Genomic DNA, 24,868 nt, shown 5'->3' with positions numbered 1-24,868 from the left:
TACTTGCTACTTTTATTAAGGAAACTGAGTGTTTTCTTTGACTATAATTAGAGAATCCAAATCACTTGAATCTTACTATTAACTTCAGCTTGATATCCTAAATTCTACTTGCCTTCTTTTATCACTTCAAGGTACAGTGAAAGAATCCAAAAACTTAGGAGAGGCATACACACCTTTTGTGGATTATCTGCTCAAATCAAATCCAGGAGGATCATGCATCAATGTCCAAACTCATGTGGTGTCAAGACTTAATGCTTTACTAAAAGGTGAGTCTCTGCTGTGGTCTTAGATCCTTTCAAAGTCCACAAGGCTCTGTGGGGTTGACTCTTGTTATGATAATTTCTATAACTGCCAATGTTGCAAAGAAATTTTTGTTTCTGGCTCAAATAAATATTTTCTCCAGATCAAAATTTTTGTTTCTGGCTTAAATAAGTATTTTCTCCAGATCACACTCATTGATGTCTCATTAAATGCAATAGAATGTGTCTCATTAATGTTGGTGGGGTTTTTCTGAAGTGGCAGATGAAAATCATTGACTATTGTTGATCAAGCAGGAAAGTCTAGTTTATTGGGAAAGGTGAACTATGAGGTTTTAGTTAACAGAAGTGAAATGTTTTAAGTTAGTGGTTTTAGACGACTTACTGGGGGGAGTCAGATAAGATAGGAAGGAAGAAACTACAGAATCTTGAATATATAACAGAACAGGGAGTTGAGCCAAGAAAATAGCTAAAGTCAAAACCAAATGTGTCGAGGGATTCAGTTGAACTTTGAAATCTCTACTCTTGGGTGTCCTGATTACGTGGCCAACTCCTTAAGGATATTATAATGAAAAAAGCCACAGCTCCCACCTTAGGAGAATGTCTGGAAGGACTTTGGGAGGGGGCTTGGGAGCAAGGAAGTGATCTTGAGGGCATGATTTTGAATTTGAAATAACAGTTGTTAAAAAAAAATACTACCCAAGCACTAGTTAAGATGGTCAGGCAGGTTTTACTGGGGATCAGGCAATAGGTGTAGGGACCACTGCAACAGGTCTTGCCAATCAGACTTAACTCTGACCCCCACCAGGACAAGTGGGGGTTTGTAGCCGAGGAGCAGGGTGGTGACAGTGGGTGAAAAATGACTAAGAGGAAACATCAGGGATAAGGGGTGTCTGGCTAAACTAACTTGATAGGATTCTTGCTGCAGGCAGGCCAGGGTGGTAAGATATTGAGGGTGGTCAGATACCTAGAGTAGGGGATTTCCTAACCTGACTTAACAGGATTCTTGCTCACATTAGATTCAATAAGGACAGAAAGGGAAGCCCAAGGTTGGGCCTCATTAAGAGGAACACTCAGAGGAGCTTGACTAAAGTTTTAGTCAAAGGAAAGGGTCTTTGAACCTGTTATTATTCACACCTGTGAACTCAAGAACATTTTTGGGCATTTCAGCTGTGTTGAATCTTCCATGGAAGTGGCTGTTGGGGGAAGTAAATGGAGTATTTCTGTGTATCTGCATTGCGTCATTTATTCTATCTGGTGGCCCTTGCTTCCTGGAAAAGAACCCCAGGGCAATAGGATTTTAGAGTTTATTCTTCTACATGTTCTTAGGTCCCGGTCAAGAGGGATGCCTGGAGGGGCAAACAGAAACTAGACATATCAGAGGATGCTTCCGGGTGTGGAGAGTGTATCACCTCCATTAAGGAACCTGGAGGAGACAGGTCTCCAGCAATGGAAGAAGGCTCCGAAGAACACATGAGAGTACCCACAAGCAAAAAAGTCAGCTGTAACTTACTTTCCTTCCTCCCTGTGCCCCGGTTTCAGAGGGGTTAACCATGTGTGCACAGAGGAAAGGGCACGGCACAAATGGGGTGAAGGGGGAAATGGCTAACGACACCCTCTTCTCTGACTACAGGTTTGTTCATCTGCAGGAGGCCTGAGCTGAGGAAGGGGAGGAGGCCCAAATGAAACTGTGTTCGGAGTTTTGACTATCACATGAAATTGTACAAAAATGAAGTTACTTTAGGATTCTATCCCAAGAGCTTTGCTTGCTCAATAAGATTGTGACAGTTGTGATGGTCCAGGCTGGAGATGTCTGGGGCCTTCATTAGCATGGCAGGAGGTGGAGGAGGATGATGAGGCACAGAAAGAGGAGACACTGAGCAATGCTAATAATGTTTTGTCTGTTTTGTATTTGGTTGCAAAACAAAGTGATGTTAAAAAATTATTCTTTGAATGTTTTGTCTTCTACCTTATCACAGGTCACCTAATATTGACCATAGTGTAGGAAATGAATTAGCACTCTCCATAGCCTATCCAATCAAATAATTCTGGATTTACCTCAAGAGCCCAAAACTGACTTCCTCTAATCTCCTGTCTCCTAGAATCTTGGCTTTATTAGCCCTTAAATCACAGTTAAAATATATATCTCAGATCTCAGATAAGGCTTTCTTCCATCCTCCCTTCTTTTCTTCCCTCCTTCCCTCTCTCCTTCTTTTTTACAGTAAAGTTATGTAACTTTACAAAAGAAAAGCAAATGAACAATAAACTCAATTTCCTCCATCCTATTCCCTCATTTTGCTTTCCAGTGAAATTGTATTCATGTTATCCCATGTGGACATCCTATTCTGTGTCCTGTTCTTCCCTAAGCATTATTTCTAGAACTTGATTGTGTTTTGACATAGTCCACATGTTTGCATAGCTAATGTCTATGGGCTCCCTGACATGGAATTATAGCATAATTTCCTTAGCCTGGGTGTTGGGGGCTGGATCCTCTCCTATTTTTCTCACAGGACCTCAGCACTTGCCAGTGCTCCTCTCAAAGCAGGCCTCCCCTCAATACGGCCCAGACAGGTTCTCTTTTAGCCTGAACATGTTGGTAACTAATTAATTTTGCTACCTGTTGGATTATTTACTTGGGACTGTACATAAAAGAGAAATTTCTGGCACAAAGGCTAAGAAGGATCTGTTAAGAAATTTTTAACATTTTGCCAGAAGACAATAAAAAATGTGAACCAGTCAAGAGTTCGTTCATCTAAGGACAAGATCATAAATGGATGAAATGTTAGAAGATCCAGGGGACTTGTTTTTCATCAAGCTCCAGGAAGGCCTTTCTGATATAGTCCTAAAAATTACTTTTTAACCTTGTTGTGAAAGTCTTAATTTGATTTTAAATTTTTTGCTTTTCAATGACAATTTTAGCTGCCTGGCAGACTTTCAGGTTCTCTTTTTTGTGAGTGTTTGACAAACTTTTCTTGCAACTAATTGAACCAGTCAAATCAGTGAAATTCTTTTGTGTCATTTTTTTTTTTTGACTAATAGTATTTTTTATCCTTCCACTGCTTTTTAACATTTTTTATCATGGAAAAAAATTAAAACTAAAAAAAAAAAAAAAAAAAAAAAGAGCATTCCCTTACCTGTCACCCAGCTTCAATGACCATAATTTTCTGCTCTTCCTGTCTTATCTTTCTCCCTTATTCCTTTTTTCCTCCCCATTCCAGTATTTTAAGGTAAATCCCAGACATCATATGATTTCATCCATAAATACTTCATGTGCATCATATTTTATTAAATGACCATGGCACAAAGGACAAAGCAAATGGGTTAAAATGTAAACGGTAAGTGAATCTGGGTAGTGGGGATTCAAGTGTTCTTTGTACTACTTTTACTTTGGCAAATTTTCTGTAAATTTGAAATTATGTCCAAATAAAAACTTAAACAAATGAACAAACCAAAAACATATCCATAATATTGTCCTATCTGAGAACCCAAGTGACAGATTTTTCTTGTTTTATGATACATTATGCTAATGGAAGGAAATTAAGGAAAAAAAGCCCAGAAAAATATTACAAAGAAAATACAAATCACTAATAATTCTAACACCTGACATAATCACTTTTAAATGATTATGCATTTTCTCCAGGCTATTAAATAGACACTTCTTGTACTGGACCCGTATTAACTGCAGTAGGGATGGCACCAGGTTCAAGAGGCTGAAGAAGAGACTTGGAGTCAGCAAAGGAGGCATAGGGTTTACTGAAGGGGACTTAAATACAGGGCAGTCCAGTGGTGGTGGACTGGATGGGAGAACCTCAACCTCTTGTAAAAAGCATGCCGTTCACATAGCATTTTCACTTAGCACTCTGCCCCCAGCAACCTCCATCTGGGAACCCTCATTTCTTATTAACTTATTGCTATCAGGTGAGGTTACCATACAACACACACACAAAGACACACATACAAACATATGCATGTTATTTAAAAAGACAAGTAGTACTAATCCCCTGCAGTGCATGTTCCTGCTGTCTCTCCATCTCCTCTGCCAGCAGGTTCTCCCTCATGGTAAAATGCCAGGTGTAGTTCAGTCTCCAGCACAGCATCTTGTGGATCTACCACAGCTGTGGAGATGAAAATAAATCATATTTTGCTTATATTTTTCTTAAGAGAGTGTGTTTTTCATGTTGTGTTTGATCTTAAAAATCTTTGTTTTGGGGTGGTAGACACTGTGGACGGGCTTGTTCAGTAGCCACTCTGACCTTCTTCTAGCAGGTCTTCCTCCACTATAGAGGCTGGGAAGCAAATGCTACATTTCCAGACTCCCTGACAGCCAGGGCTCTGCATGTGGCTGATGTGAGACTTGGAAAGTTCTTATGAGTGGGGCCAAGCACAGGCAGAGGGATTTGGTTCCTCCAGCTGCAGTGAAGGTTCCAGTGTCTAGTTCTGTGTGTCTTGGTGCTAAGTGGAAGGCAGGGGAGGTTATGAAGCTTTTTCCAGAACACCCTCATAGAGGGATTAGGCATTTCTTCTAGGTGAATTGATCCTGATTGTATAGCAACTAAATTTGGATCACTGAGCCTCCCAAAATGTTATAAGCTTCCTAATACCATATAACAAGTACCTTTCTGCTTGAACTAGTTAGAGTGAATTCTATTGCCTCCAACTAAGAAAAGCTGACAGAAGAAATCATTACATTCCATGGTACTTCCCGAGATTTCAAAAGCAAACCGGCTAAACTTCAGTCACCCATGGTTTTAATAATTATTTATATTTTGCCTATATTCCTGAAGTCCCTTTCAAATCACTTGTTTTATTTGGCAAACAACCGTAGTTGGTAATTATGGCAGGTAATAGTCTATCTACTTTTCTTTTTTTGAGACAAGGTCTGACTCTGTTGCCCAGGCTGGAGTGCAGTGGCTCTATCTTGCTTCATTGCAGCCTCTGCCTCCTGGACTCAAGGAAGCCTTCCACCTCAGCCTCCCAAGTAGCTGGGATTACAGGTGCACGCCACCATGCCCAGCTAATTTTTTTGTATTTTTTGTAGAGATGAGGTTTCACCATGTTGCCCAGGCTTGTCTCAAACTCTTGACCTCAAATGATCCACCCGCCTTGGCCTCCTAAAGTGCTGGGATTAGAGGCGTGAGCTACCATGCCTGGCCTATGTACTTTTCATAGTGGAAACTGAGACAAAGAAAGCTTAACTGCCTCATCTAAAGACGTGTAACTTATCTGTCGTACTGCCTAGAATCCCACTCCTTTCCACTATTCTATGTCCTCAGCCTGTTCAGAAATTTAAAAGTCCCATGAAAGTCTTGGGAGCTAATTAGAGCTCTAGAAAAATTTGTAGGAGGGGTGACTAACCCAATATGGTGATTCCTATCTAATATGATATGCTTATTTGTTTAAAATTTGGTTACATGTTTATTTTAAATTCTTTTCTTTATTTTCCTTTTATAATTTTGTGCTTAATGTACAAAACTTGGGAAAAATTTAGAAAATCCTAAAGAAGCAGAAACAATAATCCATTAGTCCACTACCAAGCAATCTTCATCTATAATGAGTGTATGTTTATAATTCATACGTTTCTCATTTATAATGAGAGGTCAGATAGAAACAAAACATTTAAAGAAAATCAGGATATTTTGAACAATAACCACATCTTTGGGTTGATATCAAGGAAGACAATCACATTCTTCCAAAAACATTTCCTGACGCCTTTGTGAGGGATCAAATCCTGTAATGACTCCAGGGGTTATTCTTGGCCTTTGATCTCTTACCTATTTTCACTAAACTTGAAAATATTTGCCATCCATGTGCTGAAACTTCAGTCACAGGGTTTGCTGCTTTTATTTGCTCTAACTTCCTGTGCTATCTAGTTACCCAGGTGCCCACATTTTAGAGGCAGGGAGCTGGTGCTGTATCTCTATTATTCCCCCACCTCACCTCTCTCTTCCAATAAAGCTCTTTTTCTTTTCTTTTCTTTTTTTCCTTTTTTTTTTTTTTGACAGGGTCTTACTCTGTCACCCAGGCTGGAGTGCAGTGGTGCAATCACAGCTCTCTGCAGCCTTCACCTCCTGGGCTCAAGCAGATCCTCCCACCTCAGGCTCCTGAGTATCTGCCACTATAGGCGCATGCCACCATGTCCAGCTGTTTTTTTTTTTTTTTTAATTGTTTGTAGAGATGGGGTTTTGCTGTGTTGCCCAGGCTGGTCTTCAACTCTTGGGGCTCAAGTGATCCTCCCACCTCAGGCTCCCAAAATGCTGGGATTGCAGGCATGAGCCTCTGCATCTGGCCTCAGCTGTTGATTTAAACGGGTACCCTTGCTTGTGTCCACTCCAAGTGTCCTCCACTCTTGTCCGGGGGTCAGGGGAGGGGACGGATGTGGTGGTTATTCCCAACAGAGGAGAAGGTTCCCCTAGCCCCACTTGGTGCTAGAGTCACAGTTGTCCCTCCAGTTCCCAGATGCACCTTCGTGCTGGTTCTGCCCAGCTTCCTGCCCTGTTGGCCTTCACCTAGCGGTTCTCCATTTCTCATACCACTTGCTGAGTTTTTCCTCTCAAGGCTAAGACTCTTCTTTGGATCCTTGGAATGCACCTTTATTCCTGTGACAGGTTCTACTCTGTGCTTGTTGTTTCCCTGACCCCTGCCTCACTCTTTGCATAATAGCAAAGTGACTCAAAGTTGTCATCCAAGTCTCGATATTTTTTCCATGATCTTGGCCAGGAAAACCAGCATCTCCCAGAGGCTGTGATCTCACTATGGCAACTTCCTCCCACCTACCCCAATTCCACCCACCTTTGGGAGGGTTCTTGTCTCCAGTGGACTCCTAAAATGACCACTCGGCCTCAGACAAATGAGGACCACCTCCTCTGGTGATTAGCCAGCAACCCTTATTGATGTTCCATTGTTTTTCTAGCAATAATTATTTCAAATGCAGCAGATGAGCAAAGGGAAGCTCCGGCTGGGCAGAGGCAGCCCATAGCTATGCGATTTCAACCAGAGCAAAACGACAGACAACATTGCCTGGAAATGTGACTTCTGGAGACAGAGGTAGGGTAGCCCCAACTTCCCCCAAATCAAAATTAATGCAATTAGACAATGTGTGACGATCATAGGGACTTTCAGGGTATTGAAGTTATATGTTGATCGTCACCTCTAAAGTTCCAACCTTGATTCTTAAAATCTTCTAGGACACTTTCATTTGAGTGAAAATCTTTTTATAATTCATTTTAATTTTCAAAAGAAATGTAATCAGTTTCCCACTGTTAACAAAAGCTAAGAAATATTTTTAAAAGTAATTAAAAGGTGAGCATATATTTACCTCCTGACTTTCCTTATTCAAGAGAAAAGCAAACACTAGTTTGTTGAAGCTACCATTTTCAGGTTTCTGCTACTTACAGATAATACAATGAGACAACATGGCTATGTATTTTCTATAGCCAAAGCCAGGAAAGACTTAGAATATGAGGTTTATACTTTCCCAAGCAGATGTGGAGGAATAGAATATTAGAGGAGAACGAGTGAGCTAGGTGGAGGGAAGAGGACCACAGTGAAAACAGGAATAGATCCTTGGCTGCTAAAACTCAGGGAAGGAGAAGACGATACAAATGTATTTGTTTTCTGTTGCTGCTGAAACAAATTACTGCAAACTTCATGGCTTAAAACAACACAAATGTATTATCTTACAGATCTGGAGGTCAAAAGTCCTACAAGGGTGTCACTGGGCTAAAATCAAGGTGTTGGCAGGGCTGCATTCCTTTCTGGACGTTTTAGGGGAGAATCGGTTTTCTGGCATTTGCCAGCTTCTAGAAGCAGCCTGCTTTCCTCAGCTCATGCCCACTTCCCTACGCAAAGGCAGCACTGGCCGGTGGTGTTTTTCTCATACTGTGTCGCTCGCACACTGACTCTTCTGCTTCATCCACATTTAAGAGCCCCTGGGATTCCACTGGGCCCACCTGGATAATTTGGGACCCTCTTCCTATCTCAAGGTCAGCTGACTAGCAATCTTAATTCCACTGTACTTTAATTCACCCTTGCTATGTAACAACACAGGCATCGGTTCTAGAGATTAGGACGTGGGCATCTTCAGGTGACCATTATTCTGCCCACTACGAAATCTATTCAGGTTTGGAGACATGTACCCTGTTTCTTCTCTGGTACCCTAGCCTCCATAATCTCTGTCTACTGTCATGGGGAGACAGCAGTCAAGTAGATGTGGAAGTGAGGCTGCCAGTGATTTCTGGACCCCAGGGATGAGCATGGAGGTAGCTGCAAGAGCTGGCAGGCCCCACAAGGACCGACTGGTTAGGACAGTGAGGCATGCGTGAAAACCACCACGAATCCCGTGATGGGACCAGATGAGGATACGATGCCTCAGAGCACGCCAGCGAAGGCCACATAAGATTACTCTCAGCAATGTCATGAGGGAGCTGCCGATGACTGAGGAGGCCCACCCAACATTACAAAAACCCTCCTGGAAGGGAGAAGGAACAACCTCCGAATTGATCCCCAAACATCTAAATTGACTCAGAAAACACTGAAGTTACTGTGAAAACCCCGATTTGACTAAGATGAAGTTTCTGTCACTAGGCTGGATGGGAATTTGAGATAGAAATTAAGTTGTTTTAGAAAAATAATGAAAGTTCGTATTTCACACCTCACACCCCTGATTTTGGCTGAGTTGCACCTGCTGCGTATAAATGGGCACAGTGTTGCTGTATCTGCCTTTCTGACAATACTATTGGGAGAGACTCCTTTATTTACAAGCACTTGGTGAAATGAAAGCTCACTGTAAACCTATGTTTTCCTCCTTAAGCTCCTTAAGTGAGGTGGACATTGAAGTCAAACCCCGGAGGGAGAAGTATGTGACATTCTGTTGAGGCTGTTCCTTCATAGCTATTCTGAAACCATCATATTTTCAGCATTTTTTTTAAGACCAAGTAAAATGTTAAATATAAAACCCCACTCAGCTCTGTGAGAGGCATGACTGCAGGGGGGGCGCAGGCTGGATGGGGGGCGGTGCCTTTCCTGGGTAGGGAGCAGGTATCTCACTCGGGTCGTCCTGAGTCACCACCTTCTGCTCACAGTTGTGCTCCCACATGGTGCCCTCTAATGGTTTCTCATCATAATCTTAACAAATATCAAGTCAACTAATTTGCCCTACAAATCACTAAAAGGAGCCCCTTTGGAAGGAAGTGGTTAGGGGAAGAAGTCACCAAGAGCTGTACAATTTGAGGCTTCAGGTGATTTAATTGCAATGGTTTGACTTCAGCTTAAGAGTAGCATTGAGAGTGATCTGAGAACTTCCTCCTAGACAGGTGATGGTCTTCCCTGGATGCTGGATGTCCAGGCCCTGACACTCAGAGACAGGGCATCAGGCCGCCTGAGGGGCTGACCAGCTTTCTGGCTTCCTCACCATGAGCCAGTGTTACTAGGGCTGACCCCATGTGTTGGGCCCCAGAGCTCTTGGGCTTATTGTAGAGAGAGTGATTGTGATCAGTGGGCTAGCTGGTACAATCTGAATGGTTAATATGTATGTTTCGTTTTGTATTTGAAGGGAAAATAATTATTATAGTATCTAATAATAATATTAACTAATATTTATTGAATGCTTATTGTGTGCTAGGCACCAGGCTAAAGTACTTTACATACATTATCTCATTTAATCCACATCAGAGCTCTGAGGGGAAAGAATGATTACTGTCCTCATTTTAGAGACAAAGAAGCTGGGGCTTAGAGACGTTAAGGTTCCCTGCCTACAGTCACCCAGCTTGCAAATAACCAAGACAGAGCTTTAACCCTGGTCTGTCTCTCTGGCTCCAGAGCCTGGGTGACCAGCAGTATTAACACCACTGCTGGAGGGAACATAGCTCTGACATTTGAGGGTGGATCTTTCTTGGAACCATGCTTTCCTACCCTTGCAGCTATTAGCAGGCCAATAGTTGGGAGCTTACTCTGCACAGGGACAGGGTGAATCTGGCTTCATGAATTCTTTGGGGTAGGGATGGGAGGGACTTCTGGACCCTTGAGTCCCTGAAGGGGCTCACATAAGGCTCAGCTTATGGGAGTAAGGATGGTGGGGTGGGGAAATAGAGCTCAATAATACTGCCTTATAGAAACCAGACTGACATTTTCCAGTTTATATTGTCCATGGACTATTACAACAGAAGCATTTTCCTAAGGATAAAACTACATACAGGAATATTAATTACAGATACAGCTCATTGGTTTATGCAGTCCCTTCCTAACAATTTGAGGTGATTCTTGTGATCCTGGAATCTAAACATGGCATCACTGTCATGGCCTGGACAGAACCAGACATATGGTATAGGAGGGGTGCAAACCTTCCGGATGTTACACAATAGCAGCAGCAGGTAGGAGAGCAAATATCATATGGTTTTCATAAATAGGAGGAGATACATTCTCCTTATGTTGTGAACATTTAAAGTTCAGTCGGTTGTCAAGGCATTGGGCAGGATGTGTCATGCTGTCTTTCAGACTCTCAGCTCTGGTGGTGGCAGAAATTTGATGTCCCATCAGTCTGCACACTCTGGAGGGTAGTTTAAAGCCGTAGTTTCATCTCTGAGCTGTTGGGTAGGACAGAACGGAGGAAGAGACATTAGATGTGGGCGAACAGCAAATCTGACCGTGGAGATCTCAATGATTTGAAATGCAACCACAGAAACACAAGGTTCTTCTTTCTTTAATTTTAAAGGGAACATTGGTCAATTCACTGTCATTTAAAATGGTGTGACTAAATTTGGGGCATCTGATGTGTCTATTATCCCTTCTTCCTCAGAGGAAAGGGGTCTGGGGCAATTCCTCATCCCTGGGACCCCAGGAAACCTCTCTGCATTCTCCCTAGACCAGTCTTCTCCATTTTATGAATGCAGTACGTTTTCTGTAACAGTGCTTCCTCCACCACTGATGACAAAGCTCTGTGAACTGGACACTACAAGTGCTGGGGACAACTCTTCAGGGACCTCCACCTCTGGCCGGTGGTCTCCACCCACTGGTCCTTGCAGACCTGTTTCCTGGACGCTCAGATCTGAGTCCGCTTCCCCGCACTGCAGCGGGAGTAATGCCTGGTGTCGGGCCAGCGTATCACTGCTTTTCTGGGCCTCCAGGGAGTTCTGGTGTGTAGAATTCCTGTGGGCCATGGCGTTCTTCTGAGGCTCATCGAAGCTCAGTGAGAAGGTGACCGTGCCGCTGCCGAAGATGACCTTCTGCTTGCATCTTGGCTGCTGCTGCGATTGTTGCTGCTGTGGGAGGGTCAGGGGCTGCTGCTGCTGCTCTTGTTGGGTTAGGGCCAGCGGCTGCTGCTGCTTCTGCCTCTCGGGCTGTGGGAATGGGTCTTCGCTGTTGCTCTTGCTGCTGATGGAGGAGGAGGGGGTGGATCCAGTGGAGCCCCCAAGGCTGCTGGACCGCTTGCGGGAGACGTTGCTGCGGCGCAGCGTGGCCCGGGCAGCCACCTTGAAAGCGTGAGCTGCCGTGCTGCAACGCACCTCCTCGATGGTGTTGCGGGATGGCTTGAAGAGAATGATGTAGATCTTGTTGAAGAAGATGCACGCCAGCAAGCCAAAGCTGGCTGCCAGGATGGCAATCACCTCCACGGCAGAGACAAACTTGCCGTAGGTGCTGGCATAGGCTGGAATGAAGGAGATCCAGACAATGAAGAAGATGAGCATGCTGAAGGTGATGAACTTGGCTTCATTGAAGTTCTCTGGCAGCTTCCGGGACTTGAAGGCAAAGAAGAAGCAGATGGCAGCCAGCAGGCAGGTGTAGCCGATCAGGAAGCCCAGGGCCATGAGTGAGCCCTCGTGGCACGTGATGAAGATGATCTCATCCTCCAGCTCGTGGTTGCGGTAGCTTGAGGGGGGCGCGGTGTAGAGCCAGATCACACAGATGACAATCTGCATGAAGGTGCAGAGGAAAACCAGCAGAAACTGCAGGTTGAGCCCCCACCACTTGCGGTGGAAGCTGGTGGGGATCTTGGCCTCAAACACCAGGAGGACACGGTTGGTTTTCACCAGGATGCACGAGATGCAGAGCACGAAGCTGATGCCAAAGGCCGGTTGGCGCAGGCGGCAAGTCCAGTCCTGGGGCTCCCCAATGAAGAACAGGGAGCTGGAGAAGCAGCAGAGCAGGGAGAAGAGGAGAAGGTAGGAGAGCTCTCGGTTGGTGGCCTTGACGATGGGCGTGTTGCGGAACTTGATAAACACACCCAGCACAAAGGCTGTCAGGAAAATGCCCAGCACGGCAAAGAGGGTGAGTGCAATCCCAAAGGGCTCCGTCCACGACAGAAACTCGATCTCCTTGGCAATGCAGGAGGTGTGGTTCTCATTGGACCAGAAGTCATCTGGGCACTTGTTACAGGCACTGGCATCTGTAAAATGTCCCAGTGAAGAGTGAGTTATTGTGTGGCACAGACTAAAACGTGTGAGTGTACATGTGGTGGTGGGAATACATAGTTTTTTGAATGTGGTCACTACATATTTTCTTCATTTTGATGAAAACATTCTGATTTTTACATTATCAAAAATATGCTGAACCCCAACATGTTTAATAACATGGTTAATTTCATGTAACTCTGATGGTTCTATTGTTAGTTTGTTTTCCCTTTGCACATGACATGGGTGGGGCCCTTGCTTCATTTAACACTACCTGCTGATGGTTTATAGCAGGGAATGATCAACCTTGCTGGACAGGTGGCTGCCCTGCACACCAGAGGTCTAGCATGGTCCATCAATGCTTCACAGAATGATTCAAGCTTAACCTGATTTATTTATTTAAATATTATTGGATAATATTTGAGGTTTACAACATGATGTTGTGGGATACATATGGGCAGTAAACTGGCTATTCTAGTGAAGTAAATGAACATATCTGACATCTCATATGGAGACTGATTTATTTTGGATATATGGATGGGCTTTGTAGACACACCAGAGCAGACTTCCTTTAGATCAAGGCAGAGTATCCCACGCACATAACCTATGCTTTCCTCACTCCATATCCACAGCTTGTCGATGAGGGAGGCTGCAGACTCATTCAATTGACAACTGTTTACTAAGTCTCTGCTAACTCCCAGGCAGTGTACAGTTTTGGGCAGTGAAAGGAGCAGGGTGTTTGGAGTTAGAGATCTGGATGGAATCCTGGCCGTACTACTTACTGGTGATGTGACTTTGGTCAAGTTTCTTAACCTCTCAGAGCCTTAGTTTCCTAATTTGTAAAATGGGAGCAGCAATAATGCCATTATTGGGGTGAGGATAACATGAGATAATATCAACTATAGTTAATATTTATAGAGTACTTCTAAAATGCCAAAGTTTTGTTTAACAAATATTTATCTAGAGCTTACCATGTGCATTACCAATATTAATCGTTTAATTCTCAAAACTCTATAGGATAGGTTTAATTATTATTCCCACCTAAAAGTAACCTGAGAAACAGGAAAAGCACAAGTAAGATAGCAAATTCAGTGCCAGGCACCCAGCAGGCAATTCTATCATGGCCTATTAACTCTGGAGTCTGGAGCAGACAGAACTTTGTCCATTCAGGGCCACTAAACTCTAACAAAAAGGAAATATATTGGCCAGCAGTATAAAGTAAGAGAAAGATGTGTAATAGGTGTTGTTAGCTTTCATGGTATTAAAATAACATTTAACTTTCTTTTTCTGTTCCACCTCCATGACCAACATTTTGTGATGCTCAGACATACCCTTGTTAAATGAGAAACTGTGCAAAGCACCATCTCAACCCAGCCCTTCCATGGGCTTCACTGACCCCAGGCCTCCGAAGTGGACCAAGCCCTGCACAGTGCCCAAGAGGGGTTCCCTTACCTGTCTCATCGCTGTACTCCCCATCAGGACACTCTACACACTCAAAACAGCAGGTGGGCTCCCCCTCAATGATCCCTTTCCTGGTCCCTGCCAGACAGTCTCGGCTGCAGTTGGAGAAGGGCACCTGGAGGACGGACAGCACAAAGGTGAGTGTCTGTAGCTGTAGGATCCGGGGCCAACCCTACAGTCTCTTCAAAACATGTAAGAGGGAGGAGTTTGGGCACAAGAATCAGGGTGACAGATGCTGGGCCCATTCCAGGCAAAAGGAGGTCCAGAGGTCCTTGGTTCTGATATCTGTGAAAGGGACAGATGCCTGTGGGCAAGTGGGTATGCATGCACACACACACATGTGCATGCACACATACACACACACACACGCATGGGATTCTATGATGATCTGGGAAAAGCGCCACTACTTTCTACTACTTGAAAACAGATGAAAAATACGAAAACACTAGACAACATACTCAAAGGACCTAAGAAAGAAAATGTATCATGACCATGTTGGGTTTATGCTCAGGAGTGCAAAAAAGTCTAATGTTAGACAAATCTATAAGTATTATTCACTGTATTAACAAATTAATGGAGAAAAAATCATATGATCACCAACAGATAAATAAAAAGCATTTGATGAAATTCAACACAAACCATTGATAAAAGCTTAGTAAAAAAGGAGTGGGAAGAAATATCTTTAGCTTGGAAAAGGGTACCAAAAAACCTCTCTTAGAGTAAACATCATTCATATAGAGAAAATATTAAAAGTATTTCCATTTAAAACAAGGATGTCCACTATCACCACTACTCTTTAACTTTGCACTGGAGGTCCTAGCTAATGGATCAGACAAGAAAAATAAGTGCATACATTTTGAAAAGGATGGGGAGGGGAGGGAGGGGAGGGGAGGGAATAGGACAACTCACATAATCATCTTCAACTATGGTGACAAGGTATCCTCAGAGATGTGCTCTCAGTCCTTAAGTTGCCAACCCATTCGATCACTGAATGAAAGCTAAAGGCCCTGTTTTCCAAACCCACACTAGGAATGCTTCTAAATTTTCCCCATTAAAGAATGATGGTTGCGTCGTCTCTTCCTATTTGAATATGATTTGCTTCTTTTTCTTGCCTGATTGCCCTGGCCAGAACTTCCAATACTACGTTGAATAAGAGTGGTGAGAGAGGGCATCCTTGCCTTGTGCCAGTTTTCAAGGGGAATGCTTTCAGCTTTTGCCTATTCCATATAATATTGTCTGTAGGTTTGTCATAAATGGCTCTTATTATTTTGAGATATGTTCCTTCAACACCTAGTTTATTTAGTTCTTAACATGAAGGGAGGTTGAATTTTATCGAAGGCCTTTTCTGTGTCTATTGAGATAATCATGTGCTTTTTGTCTTTAGTTCTGTTTATGTGATGAATTACGTTTTGCAGGAACAGAAAACCAAACACCCCATGTTCCCACTTATAAGTGTGAGCTGAAAAACGGGAACACTGGACACAGGGTGGAGAACAACACTGGGGCCTGTCCGGAAAGGGTGGGGGGAGTGGAGAGCATTAGGGAAAAGAGCTCGTGCATGCTAGGCTTAATACCCAGGCGATAGGTTGACAGGTACAGCAAACCACCATGGCACACATTTGCCTATGTAATAAACCTGCACATCCTGCACATGTACTCTAGAACTTAAAAGAAATAAAATGAAAAAAGAATGATGGTTGCTGTATCTTTTACCAAGGTAAAGTGAGGTTCTCTTCTATTCCTAGATTAGTGAAATTTTTGTTTTTAACCTGAGAGGGTATTGAATGTTAATGGATACTTTTTCTGTGTCTACTGACATTGTAGAACTTTTATCTTTTATTCTGCTAATGTAATAAGCTACATTTATGAACTTTGTAAGTTTGGCTATCATTACATTCCCGTACATTCACTGCTAACTCTACTAGGAGATGATGTTTATTTTATACATTGCTGGTCTATGTTTGGTGATATTTTATTTAGGATTTGAGCATCTACATATATAAAGAATATTGTCCTATAATTGTCTTTGCTTGTATTGTTCTATCTGTTTTTGGTATCAAGATTATATTATCATCACAAAATAAATTTAGTAGCTTTCCTTCTTGGTTTCTGCTAGGCTGTGAGTGCCAACAATTTCAAAATAATAACTCCAACAAGACTGAACTGTATTTCTGTCTCATATAAATGTCTAGGGATGTGGTCTAGAGTGATATAGCACTCCACAATGTTGGACACCTAGACTCTTTCTACCTGGTGGTTCTGACATGTTTGTCTTTGCCTCATAGTCCTTGATAGTGGCATTTGGTTTCCAGGAGGCAAGATAGAGGAAGGGATGAAGAAGAGAGCAAAGGATACCTGCAAGCACTTTCTTAAAGAAGGTTCCTAGAATCATCCCACAACACTGCCACTTACATCCCATTCTCCAGGATTTAGTCACGTGGCCACACTTAGTAGAAATGAAGGCTGAAAAATGTCATCTTGAATCTGGGTAGTCATATGTCCAGCTAAAATAGAGTTCTATTTTTAAAGAAAAAGAGGAGTATAAATAATGAGGGCTGATAGCAATGTCTGCCATGCCTCTTTTTCTCTTCTTGTTAATGGTTAAGGAACAAGCTGAAGGTCACACAATGGCTTGAGACTGGAGAGCTGAGATTCGCGATGAGGTCGGTCTTCAAAGTCTACACTTTTCACTACACCAGACTCTGCTTTGTACCAGTCAAGGCTTAGAAGAATGTCTCCATCTGGGTCCTCTTACTGCATCCTTCAGCAACCATCAGCTAAAGAGAAATCCTATCACCACAGGAGTGGGCTGAGGTAGCCATCAGAAAGATCCATTTTTCCAAAAAGCAGTCAAGTATCTCCAAGGCTCCTCAACAGTCTTGTTAAAGATGCCTGTCCAATTCTGGCCAAGGAAGCTCATCTGAATTCCAAGCCCCTAATTAAGGTGTCTCTTTTACTTCTTATTTGTTGCAGCAAAACAAGGAAATAATTATTGGTAGTGTAGTGTAGGGAATGGAGCACTGAGGTCTAAGTTAGGGTCCTTGGAGTCTAGTCTCAGCTTTTTTTTTTTTTTTCATTTATTTTTTATTTTTTATTTTTTTATTATTATTATACTTTAAGTTCTAGGGTACATGTGCATAATGTGCAGGTTTGTTACATATGTATACTTGTGCCATGTTGGTGTGCTGCACCTGTCAACTCATCAGCACCCATCAACTCGTCATTTACATCAGGTATAACTCCCAATGCAATCCCTTCCCCCTCCCCCCTCCCCATGATAGGCCCCAGTGTGTGATGTTCCCCTTCCCGAGTCCAAGTGATCTCATTGGCTCTCATTGTTCAGTTCCCACCTATGAGTGAGAACATGCGGTGTTTGGTTTTCTGTTCTTGCGATAGTTTGCTGAGAATGATGGTTTCCAGCTGCATCCATGTCCCTACAAAGGACACAAACTCATCCTTTTTTATGGCTGCATATATATTCCATGGTGTATATGTGCCACATTTTCTTAATCCAGTCTGTCACTGATGGACATTTGGGTTGATTCCAAGTCTTTGCTATTGTGAATAGTGCCGCAATAAATATACGTGTGCATGTGTCTTTATAGCAGCATGATTTATAATCCTTTGGGTATATCCCCAGTAATGGGATGGCTGGGTCATATGGTACTTCTAGTTCTAGATCCTTGAGGAATCGCCATACTGTTTTCCATAATGGTTGAACTAGTTTACAATCCCACCAACAGTGTAAAAGTTCGTATTTCTCCACATCCTCTCCAGCACCTGTTGTTTCCTGACTTTTTAATGATTGCCATTCTAACTGGTGTGAGATGGTATCTCATTGTGGTTTTGATTTGCATTTCTCTGATGGCCAGTGATGATGAGCATTTTTTCATGTGTCTGTTGGCTGTATGAATGTCTTCTTTTGAGAAATGTCTGTTCATATCCTTTGTTCACTTTTTGATGGGGTTGTTTTTTTCTTGTAAATTTGTTTGAGTTCTTTGTAGGTTCTGGATATTAGCCCTTTGTCAGATGAGTAGATTGCAAAAATTTTCTCCCATTCTGTAGGTTGCCTGTTCACTCTGATGGTAGTTTCTTTTGCTGTGCAGAAGCTCTTTAGTTTAATTAGATCCCATTTGTCAATTTTGGCTTTTGTTGCCGTTACTTTTGGTGTTTTAGACATGAAGTCCTTGGCCATGCCTATGTCCTGAATGGTATTACCTAGGTTTTCTTCCAGGGTTTTTATGGTATTAGGTCTAACATTTAAGTCTCTAATCCATCTTGAATTAATTTTCATATAAGGAGTAAGGAAAGGATCCAGTTTCAGCTTTCTACCTATGGCTATCCAATTTTCCCAGCACCATTTATTAAATAGGGAATCCTTTCCCCATTTCTTGTTTTTCTCAGGTTTGTCAAAGATCAGATGGCTGTAGATGTGTGGTATTATTTCTGAGGACTCTGTTCTGTTCCATTGGTCTGTATCTCTGTTTCGGTACCAGTACCATGCTGTTTTGGTTACTGTAGCCTTGTAGTATAGTTTGAAGTCAGGTAGCGTGATGCCTCCAGCTTTGTTCTTTTGACTTAGGATTGTCTTGGCAATGCGGCTCTTTTTTGGTTCCATATGGACTTTAAAGCAGTTTTTTCCAATTCTGTGAAGAAACTCATTGGTAGCTTGATGGGGATGGCATTGAATCTATAAATTACCTTGGGCAGTATGGCCATTTTCATGATACTGATTCTTCCTATCCATGAGCATGGGCTTCATCCCTGGGATGCAAATCTGGTTCAACATATGCAAATCAATAAACGTAATCCAGCATATAAACAGAACCAAAGACAAAAACCACATGATTATCTCAATAGATGCAGAAAAGGCCTTTGACAAAATTCAACAGCCCTTCATGCTAAAAACGCTCAATACATTTGGTATTGATGGAACATATCTCAAAATAATAAGAGCTATTTATGACAAACCCACAGCCAATATCATACTGAATGGGGAAAAACTGGAAAAATTCCCTTTGGAAACTGGCACAAGACAGGGATGCCCTCTCTCACCACTCCTATTCAACATAGTGTTGGAAGTTCTGGCTAGGGCAATCAGGCAAGAGAAGGAAATAAAGGGTATTCAGTTAGGAAAAGAAGAAGTCAAATTGTCCCTGTTTGCAGATGACATGATTGTATATTTAGAAAACCCCATTGTCTCAGCCCAAAATCTCCTTAAGCTGATAAGAAACTTCAGCAAAGTCTCAGGATACAAAATAAATGTGCAAAAATCACAAGCATTCTTATACACCAGTAACAGACAAACAGAGAGCCAAATCATGAATGAACTTCCATTCACAATTGCTTCAAAAAGAATAAAATACCTAGGAATCCAACTTACAAGGCATGTAAAGGACCTCTTCAAGGAGAACTACAAACCACTGCTCAGTGAAATCAAAGAGGACACAAACAAATGGAAGAACATAGTCTCAGCTTTTATATTGACCATCTGTTTGGCCTGACAAGTCACCTTTGCATCCCAAAACCTCAGTGGCATCAACTTCAAATTGGGAGCTTGAATATAAGGATCTTTAAAGATCTATCTAGCTCTAAATTTAGTGCTACATTTGTAAGAAAATTGAGAACATCAGTTAAGTATAATGCCATATTAATAATACTTTGTATTTATATATTAATAGTATGATTCAGTTTATCATATGCTTTTCATCCTTGATCTCATTTGATCTCAATAACAACTTTGTGAAACATGTAGGGAAGTCATTAATATATAATTTATAGTTAAATATAGATGATATTTTTGTGGTCATTTCCACAAAAAGTACAGAAAATAATAGAGTAGATCCTAAGATTTGTTGAGTATCCACTGTGTGCTAGGTTTGAGGTAATGTTTCTATGGAAAAATTAGATTTAACTTGTAACTGTGTCAACTATTCCAAGAACATAAGTGACTGAATTTATGAGAGTTCCCTGTTATTCATTTATCAATGTTTAAGCCAATGATGTACATAGCCTGGGAGAGGACATTAGGGCTATGGAGAACTGTACAGGAGATAGTTCCCTGCTGCAGTGGAGAGGAGACATGTGCCATTAGATAATTCAATTCTATGCATTAATGGGGGTGAAAGATAACCTGGATGATCCAACAGGGATAAACAGGTGGCAGTATAGCTGATCAATTTAGACTCCAGTCAGTGAAAATGCGTGATAAATTAGACAATGGTACAATTAGTGGACAGAGGAATACAACATCTGGAACCCCCAAATCTCCATCTGGAAAAGGTCATGACATGCTTATAATTGAGAACCCACCCTCTGAGGTGGAAGCTATTAAAAATGGCACACTATGGATGAGATTCACTGTCTATAGGAGACCTTCCCAGGGGTAACCCATCTACATACTGGGTAACAGTGAAATTGTAGCATCTCATCAGGAACCTGTCCAACCTAAGAAGCATTTGATAAGAAGATGAAGTGAGTCTTTGGTTATGTTATAAAAAGTGGTCCAAGATGGTTAGGCGTGGTGGCTCACATCTGTCACCAGAGCACTTTGGGAGGCTAAAGAGAGTGGATCACCTGAGGTCAGGAGTTCGAGACCAGCCTGGCCAACATGGTGAAACCCCGTCTCTACTAAAAATACAAAAATTAGCTGGGCGTGGTGGTGTGCCTGTAATCCCAGCTACTCAGGAGGATGAGGTGGGAAAATTGCTTGAACCTTGGAGGCAGAGGCTGCAGTGAGCCGAGATTGTGCCACTGCACTCCAGCCTAGGCAAGAGAGCCTGACCTCATCTTAAAAAAAATAAATAAATAAAAAAGAAGTGGTCAAGATGCTCAAAGGTGATAATAAAAAGTCAAATGCAAATAGAAATGTGGTGGGTCTTATCCAGGCTTCCTGGGAGAGTTAAGAGGATGCCCTGTCTAGGATCTGTGTTCTTACAGAGGACCTGGGTTCTCAGCAGCCTGCTATATTCTAGGACACAAACATCACAGAATGGTCATCATTCCAGTGTATCACGTTTCTCTCCCTTAAGTGCAAATTGACTAAGGGGTGGGCTTCTGGTTATTAACAGGCTTCCAGATGCAGTGATACTCAGGAACACAAGCATCCTCCTCTTTGTTACAGGTCTCCTGGAGAAGGAGAATAAATTGTCCTTTTGATTTACAGTTCAGCAGCCCCAGGCTGTCTGGATGACAGTGAACTACCTCTGTGTGAACTGTCCAGGCTGTGAGGGTGATGACAACACCGAATGACTCAGTTGAAAACATCCAGCTCCATTTTGGACTCCAGTGTCTTTCAATGGCTGTTACTGGTCATTGAGGTGGGGACAATTCTTTGTCATGTAAGATTGTCCAACGCAGGCTGGACACTTAGTATCCCTGGACCCCAAGCGCTGAAGGCCATTAATACTTCCTGGTCATTGTGACAACCCCAAAGCAGTCCCCTCCACTCTAAAACTTGTCTCCCCTGCCCTCGGCCCAGCTGAGAGCCACTGACTTGACCGATGTTTACATTTGCTTAAATAGTTTGCTCTGGTTAGGGAAAGTTTTAGCCAAGGAAACTTTATGACTAGCTAGGGAGTCATATTTGTGAAAAATGAAACTGTTTCAATACAGTAGGAAGGCACTGGGCTCAGGTTCTGGAGATTCTTCTCTTTACACTAAACACTACGGATTTCACAGGGAGCCCCAAGATTGCAGTGGCCAGAGAGTTCAGGGAAGTGGACTCTTTATTTTGGAAGTCCAGTGGTGAAACCAAAGGCCCTCCCAAAGCCCAGCACAGTTTCCTGCCCCTGGTGGAGACATGGTTTTCTGATGGACAGCACCTACCTCCCTGGAGAACCCACTCCACAGGATTTTCTCCTCGTTGATGAAGAGTCTTTCTCCCTTCTTGGCATAGACATTGTAATACCCGACTTCCTTAAACACGATGGAGCCATCCTCTGGGGAGAGGTGCCAGTTGATGATGGAATAGTTCCCCACCAGATCACCACACTCATCAAAGGTCACCTGCTCCCCCATATTGTTGGTAAAGTTTAGGTGCCGTAGGTGCTTCAGGACCTAAAGAGGAGCAGAGAATGAGTACAAGCCACATGGCTGCCACATAGAACCAATTAGGTAGGCTGTGCCCTGTACAACGACGGTAAACTATCTTGTTCCAACAAAGTGGGAGGAATGTGACTTAAGGAAGAGGCAGCTTTTTCTAATTCACACCAAAGTACTTGCCTGTGTTAGCAGCAGCCCTGGTAAGCCATGGGCTTTAGTTATTATTCAAATTATAATTAGGGTAGGAAACACTTTTTTGAAGATGGGGAAAGGAAAGGGAGACATCTCACCTGGCAACTGGCCAGGTCAAAGGTCCTGCAGGTGTGCCATCACCTGGCGGTGCCCCAGGAGGGGCAGGATTTATAAGCCAGAGCCCATCCCTGGCATCTTCTGAGCTGGGCATTGGGGAAGGAGAGGAGAAATTGCTGAGTGCACTTATTCTCCGCACTTTCTTTCCCTGTGATCCTGCTGCTGTGGAAGTGCTTTGCTGCCAAAATTCACAGAGTAGGGTAGAAGGAAGAAATAGATGAGGCTGTGGGTGAAGCCCTGGCCATTATTGCTGTCAGTCATGGCAAATCCTTGAATTTTTATAAGGTTTTCTATGTCACAAAGTCTTTGCACAAAAAAGTCATCATAATAATTACTAACACATATACATGTTAGTCATGTGAACATTTTAAATATCAGTCATTTTTACTACCCTTGAGGCACGACCCTAAGTACTTTATATTCATTATCTAATCGAATCCTCACAACAAATAGTATTAAACTGATCTTATTGCTGGGGAAACTGAGGCACTGAAAACTTTAAGTATCTCATCCAGGGTCACAAGCCTGCACTCTTAATTGCTATACTCTACTGCAGCATCGCTGGACTCCTGGCTCTGCTTCCTCACATGTTCCTGACATCAGTCAAGAGGAGGCAGTGGGCACTCAGCCTCTTATCTTTCACGTGAGGCCAGCCTTGTGTCACTGTGACACCACATGAGAGTAAGGCAGGGTCCAGCCTGTGAGTGTAGGGCACAGCTTCCAGTGCACCTCCTGAGTCTCCAGCAGTCTTCCATTCTGAGCTGGTTTTTTTTTTTGGTTTTGTAGAGACAGGGTCTCACTATGTTGCCTGCACTGGTCTCGAACTCTTGGGCTCAAGTGACCATCCTGCCTCAGCCTCCCAAAGTGCTGGAGTTACAGGCATGAGCCACTGCGCCCGGCCATTTATCATTGTTTTTAAGGTACCTAAAATCCGATGTCTAATCTCACGCTGAGACAACGTTTGGGCTGGGCCCATCTAGTGAATGGCCTTAATAGGCCTTTCTGAGGCGTACATTATTCTGATATGCGTGACAAACACGCGGAATGAGCCAGCACTTCTGTCCCACTCCACTCCAGAGATGGCACTGCTTCTTAACAATTGATATCTGTATTGACTTTATTTATAAACAAACATTGATTTATAGTAAGGAAGATTAAATACAGAAGAGGAGTCACTTGGATTTATCCATAAGTAGCTCCAAGATATGCCTGGGGAAAGAGTCCATGATAGACTGTGTGTGCTCACAGGCATAGCACCCTGGGCACCTCCCCTAACCTGCAGTCTGTGACCACTGCTCCACTGGCAGGCCCTGGCTGCCCTGACTTTCCACTCAGGTCTATGAAGGAGAGGGACCCCTCACTCCCTGCTAGCTGGCTCTGCAACCAACTGCTGAGCCATCCTCAAAAAAGATGGAGAATGCCTCTTACTAAGGGTTTGTGTCTTCTCCTGTGACTTCTCACCTTCTCTGATGGTTGACAACCTTGTTTGCCTTCATTTTTACTGAGGCCTTAAGGCAGTCAGTGGAGAGGAGGTGTTCTAGACATGCTCCTTTCTTTTACCTCCACCTCCACTTCCTATCCCTCCTCACTGTTGGGGTGACCTGACTTCCTCCTACCCAGAGTGGTGTACATCCTTTTGTCTCTACCCCAACACATCCCTGTCCTGACACATCCTTCTTGCCTTCAGAGGAACATGCAGTTCTTCTGCTCTTTAATACTGCCCCTCCTCCTGCATTGCTCGAAACCTTGCTCTTAGCAGCTCGGGGGCCTTTCTGACATGGCCAGCTCATCCTTCTCCATGCCGTAATCATGCCCCTCCCACTTCCTGCTGGGGACCTACCATGACTCAGATAAAATGTGCTTCAAACTTCTCCAGGTAGCTTCCAAAGCCCTCTATACTTTGAGCCCATGTACCTACCATGACTTGTCAGTGCAAATGTTTCATCCTAATCATAGAGTTTCCACTATCTTGTCCACATGCCATGTGTCTGTACATGTGGAAAAGGAGATGAGAAAAGTGAAGACGTAGGAAACTACCTCTTATTTGTACTTCCTATGTGCCAGTCACTCTTCTAATACTTAATACGCACTATGTCATTTAATCCTCACAACACCTCTATGGATTAGAATTATTAGTATCTTCATTTTCTAGATGATGAAACGGAGGCAGAGAAAGGTCAAGACACTTGCAAAAGTCATACAGCCACTAAGTGCTGGAGCTGGGGGTTGAATATGGCTTATCTACAACACCATCCTACACCTCTAATATAAATTGCTTACAGTGTCCGTGGCAAATATTTGTCAGAGGTCAGTAACACATCCTTATTGAAATGCATATATAGTGGTAAAGCTGTAGTAGTTAGCATACATTTCTTCCTCCTATTTAGGTTTCAGTTCCTTGGTTCTTAACATGCC

At 42.9% G+C, this 24,868-nt stretch overlaps 1 protein-coding gene across 2 annotated transcripts in view; it reads right to left on the bottom strand.

The window, feature by feature from the left end:
- Positions 1 to 9,832: 9,832 nt before the first annotated feature.
- The window catches only part of CASR (calcium sensing receptor), a 99,378-nt gene continuing 84,342 nt past the window's right edge, over positions 9,833 to 24,868 (bottom strand). The window contains exons 5-7 of one of the 2 annotated variants that reach the window (XM_025376251.1): positions 21,929 to 22,159; positions 14,093 to 14,216; positions 9,833 to 12,636 (exon numbers count right to left, since the gene is read on the bottom strand). In XM_025376251.1, coding sequence (XP_025232036.1) covers positions 11,132 to 12,636; positions 14,093 to 14,216; positions 21,929 to 22,159 — 1,860 coding nt within the window. In that variant the 3' untranslated portion in view covers positions 9,833 to 11,131. Of the gene's footprint in view, positions 12,637 to 14,092; positions 14,247 to 21,928; positions 22,160 to 24,868 lie in introns of both variants that reach the window. The other variant, XM_025376250.1, reaches the window with a different exon arrangement.

Source organism: Theropithecus gelada, chromosome 2 (assembly GCF_003255815.1).
Source record: "Theropithecus gelada isolate Dixy chromosome 2, Tgel_1.0, whole genome shotgun sequence".
Lineage (NCBI taxonomy): Eukaryota > Metazoa > Chordata > Mammalia > Primates > Cercopithecidae > Theropithecus > Theropithecus gelada.
The sequence above is the reverse complement of the archived record's forward strand: the minus strand, read 5'-3'. Positions and strand labels throughout refer to the sequence as shown.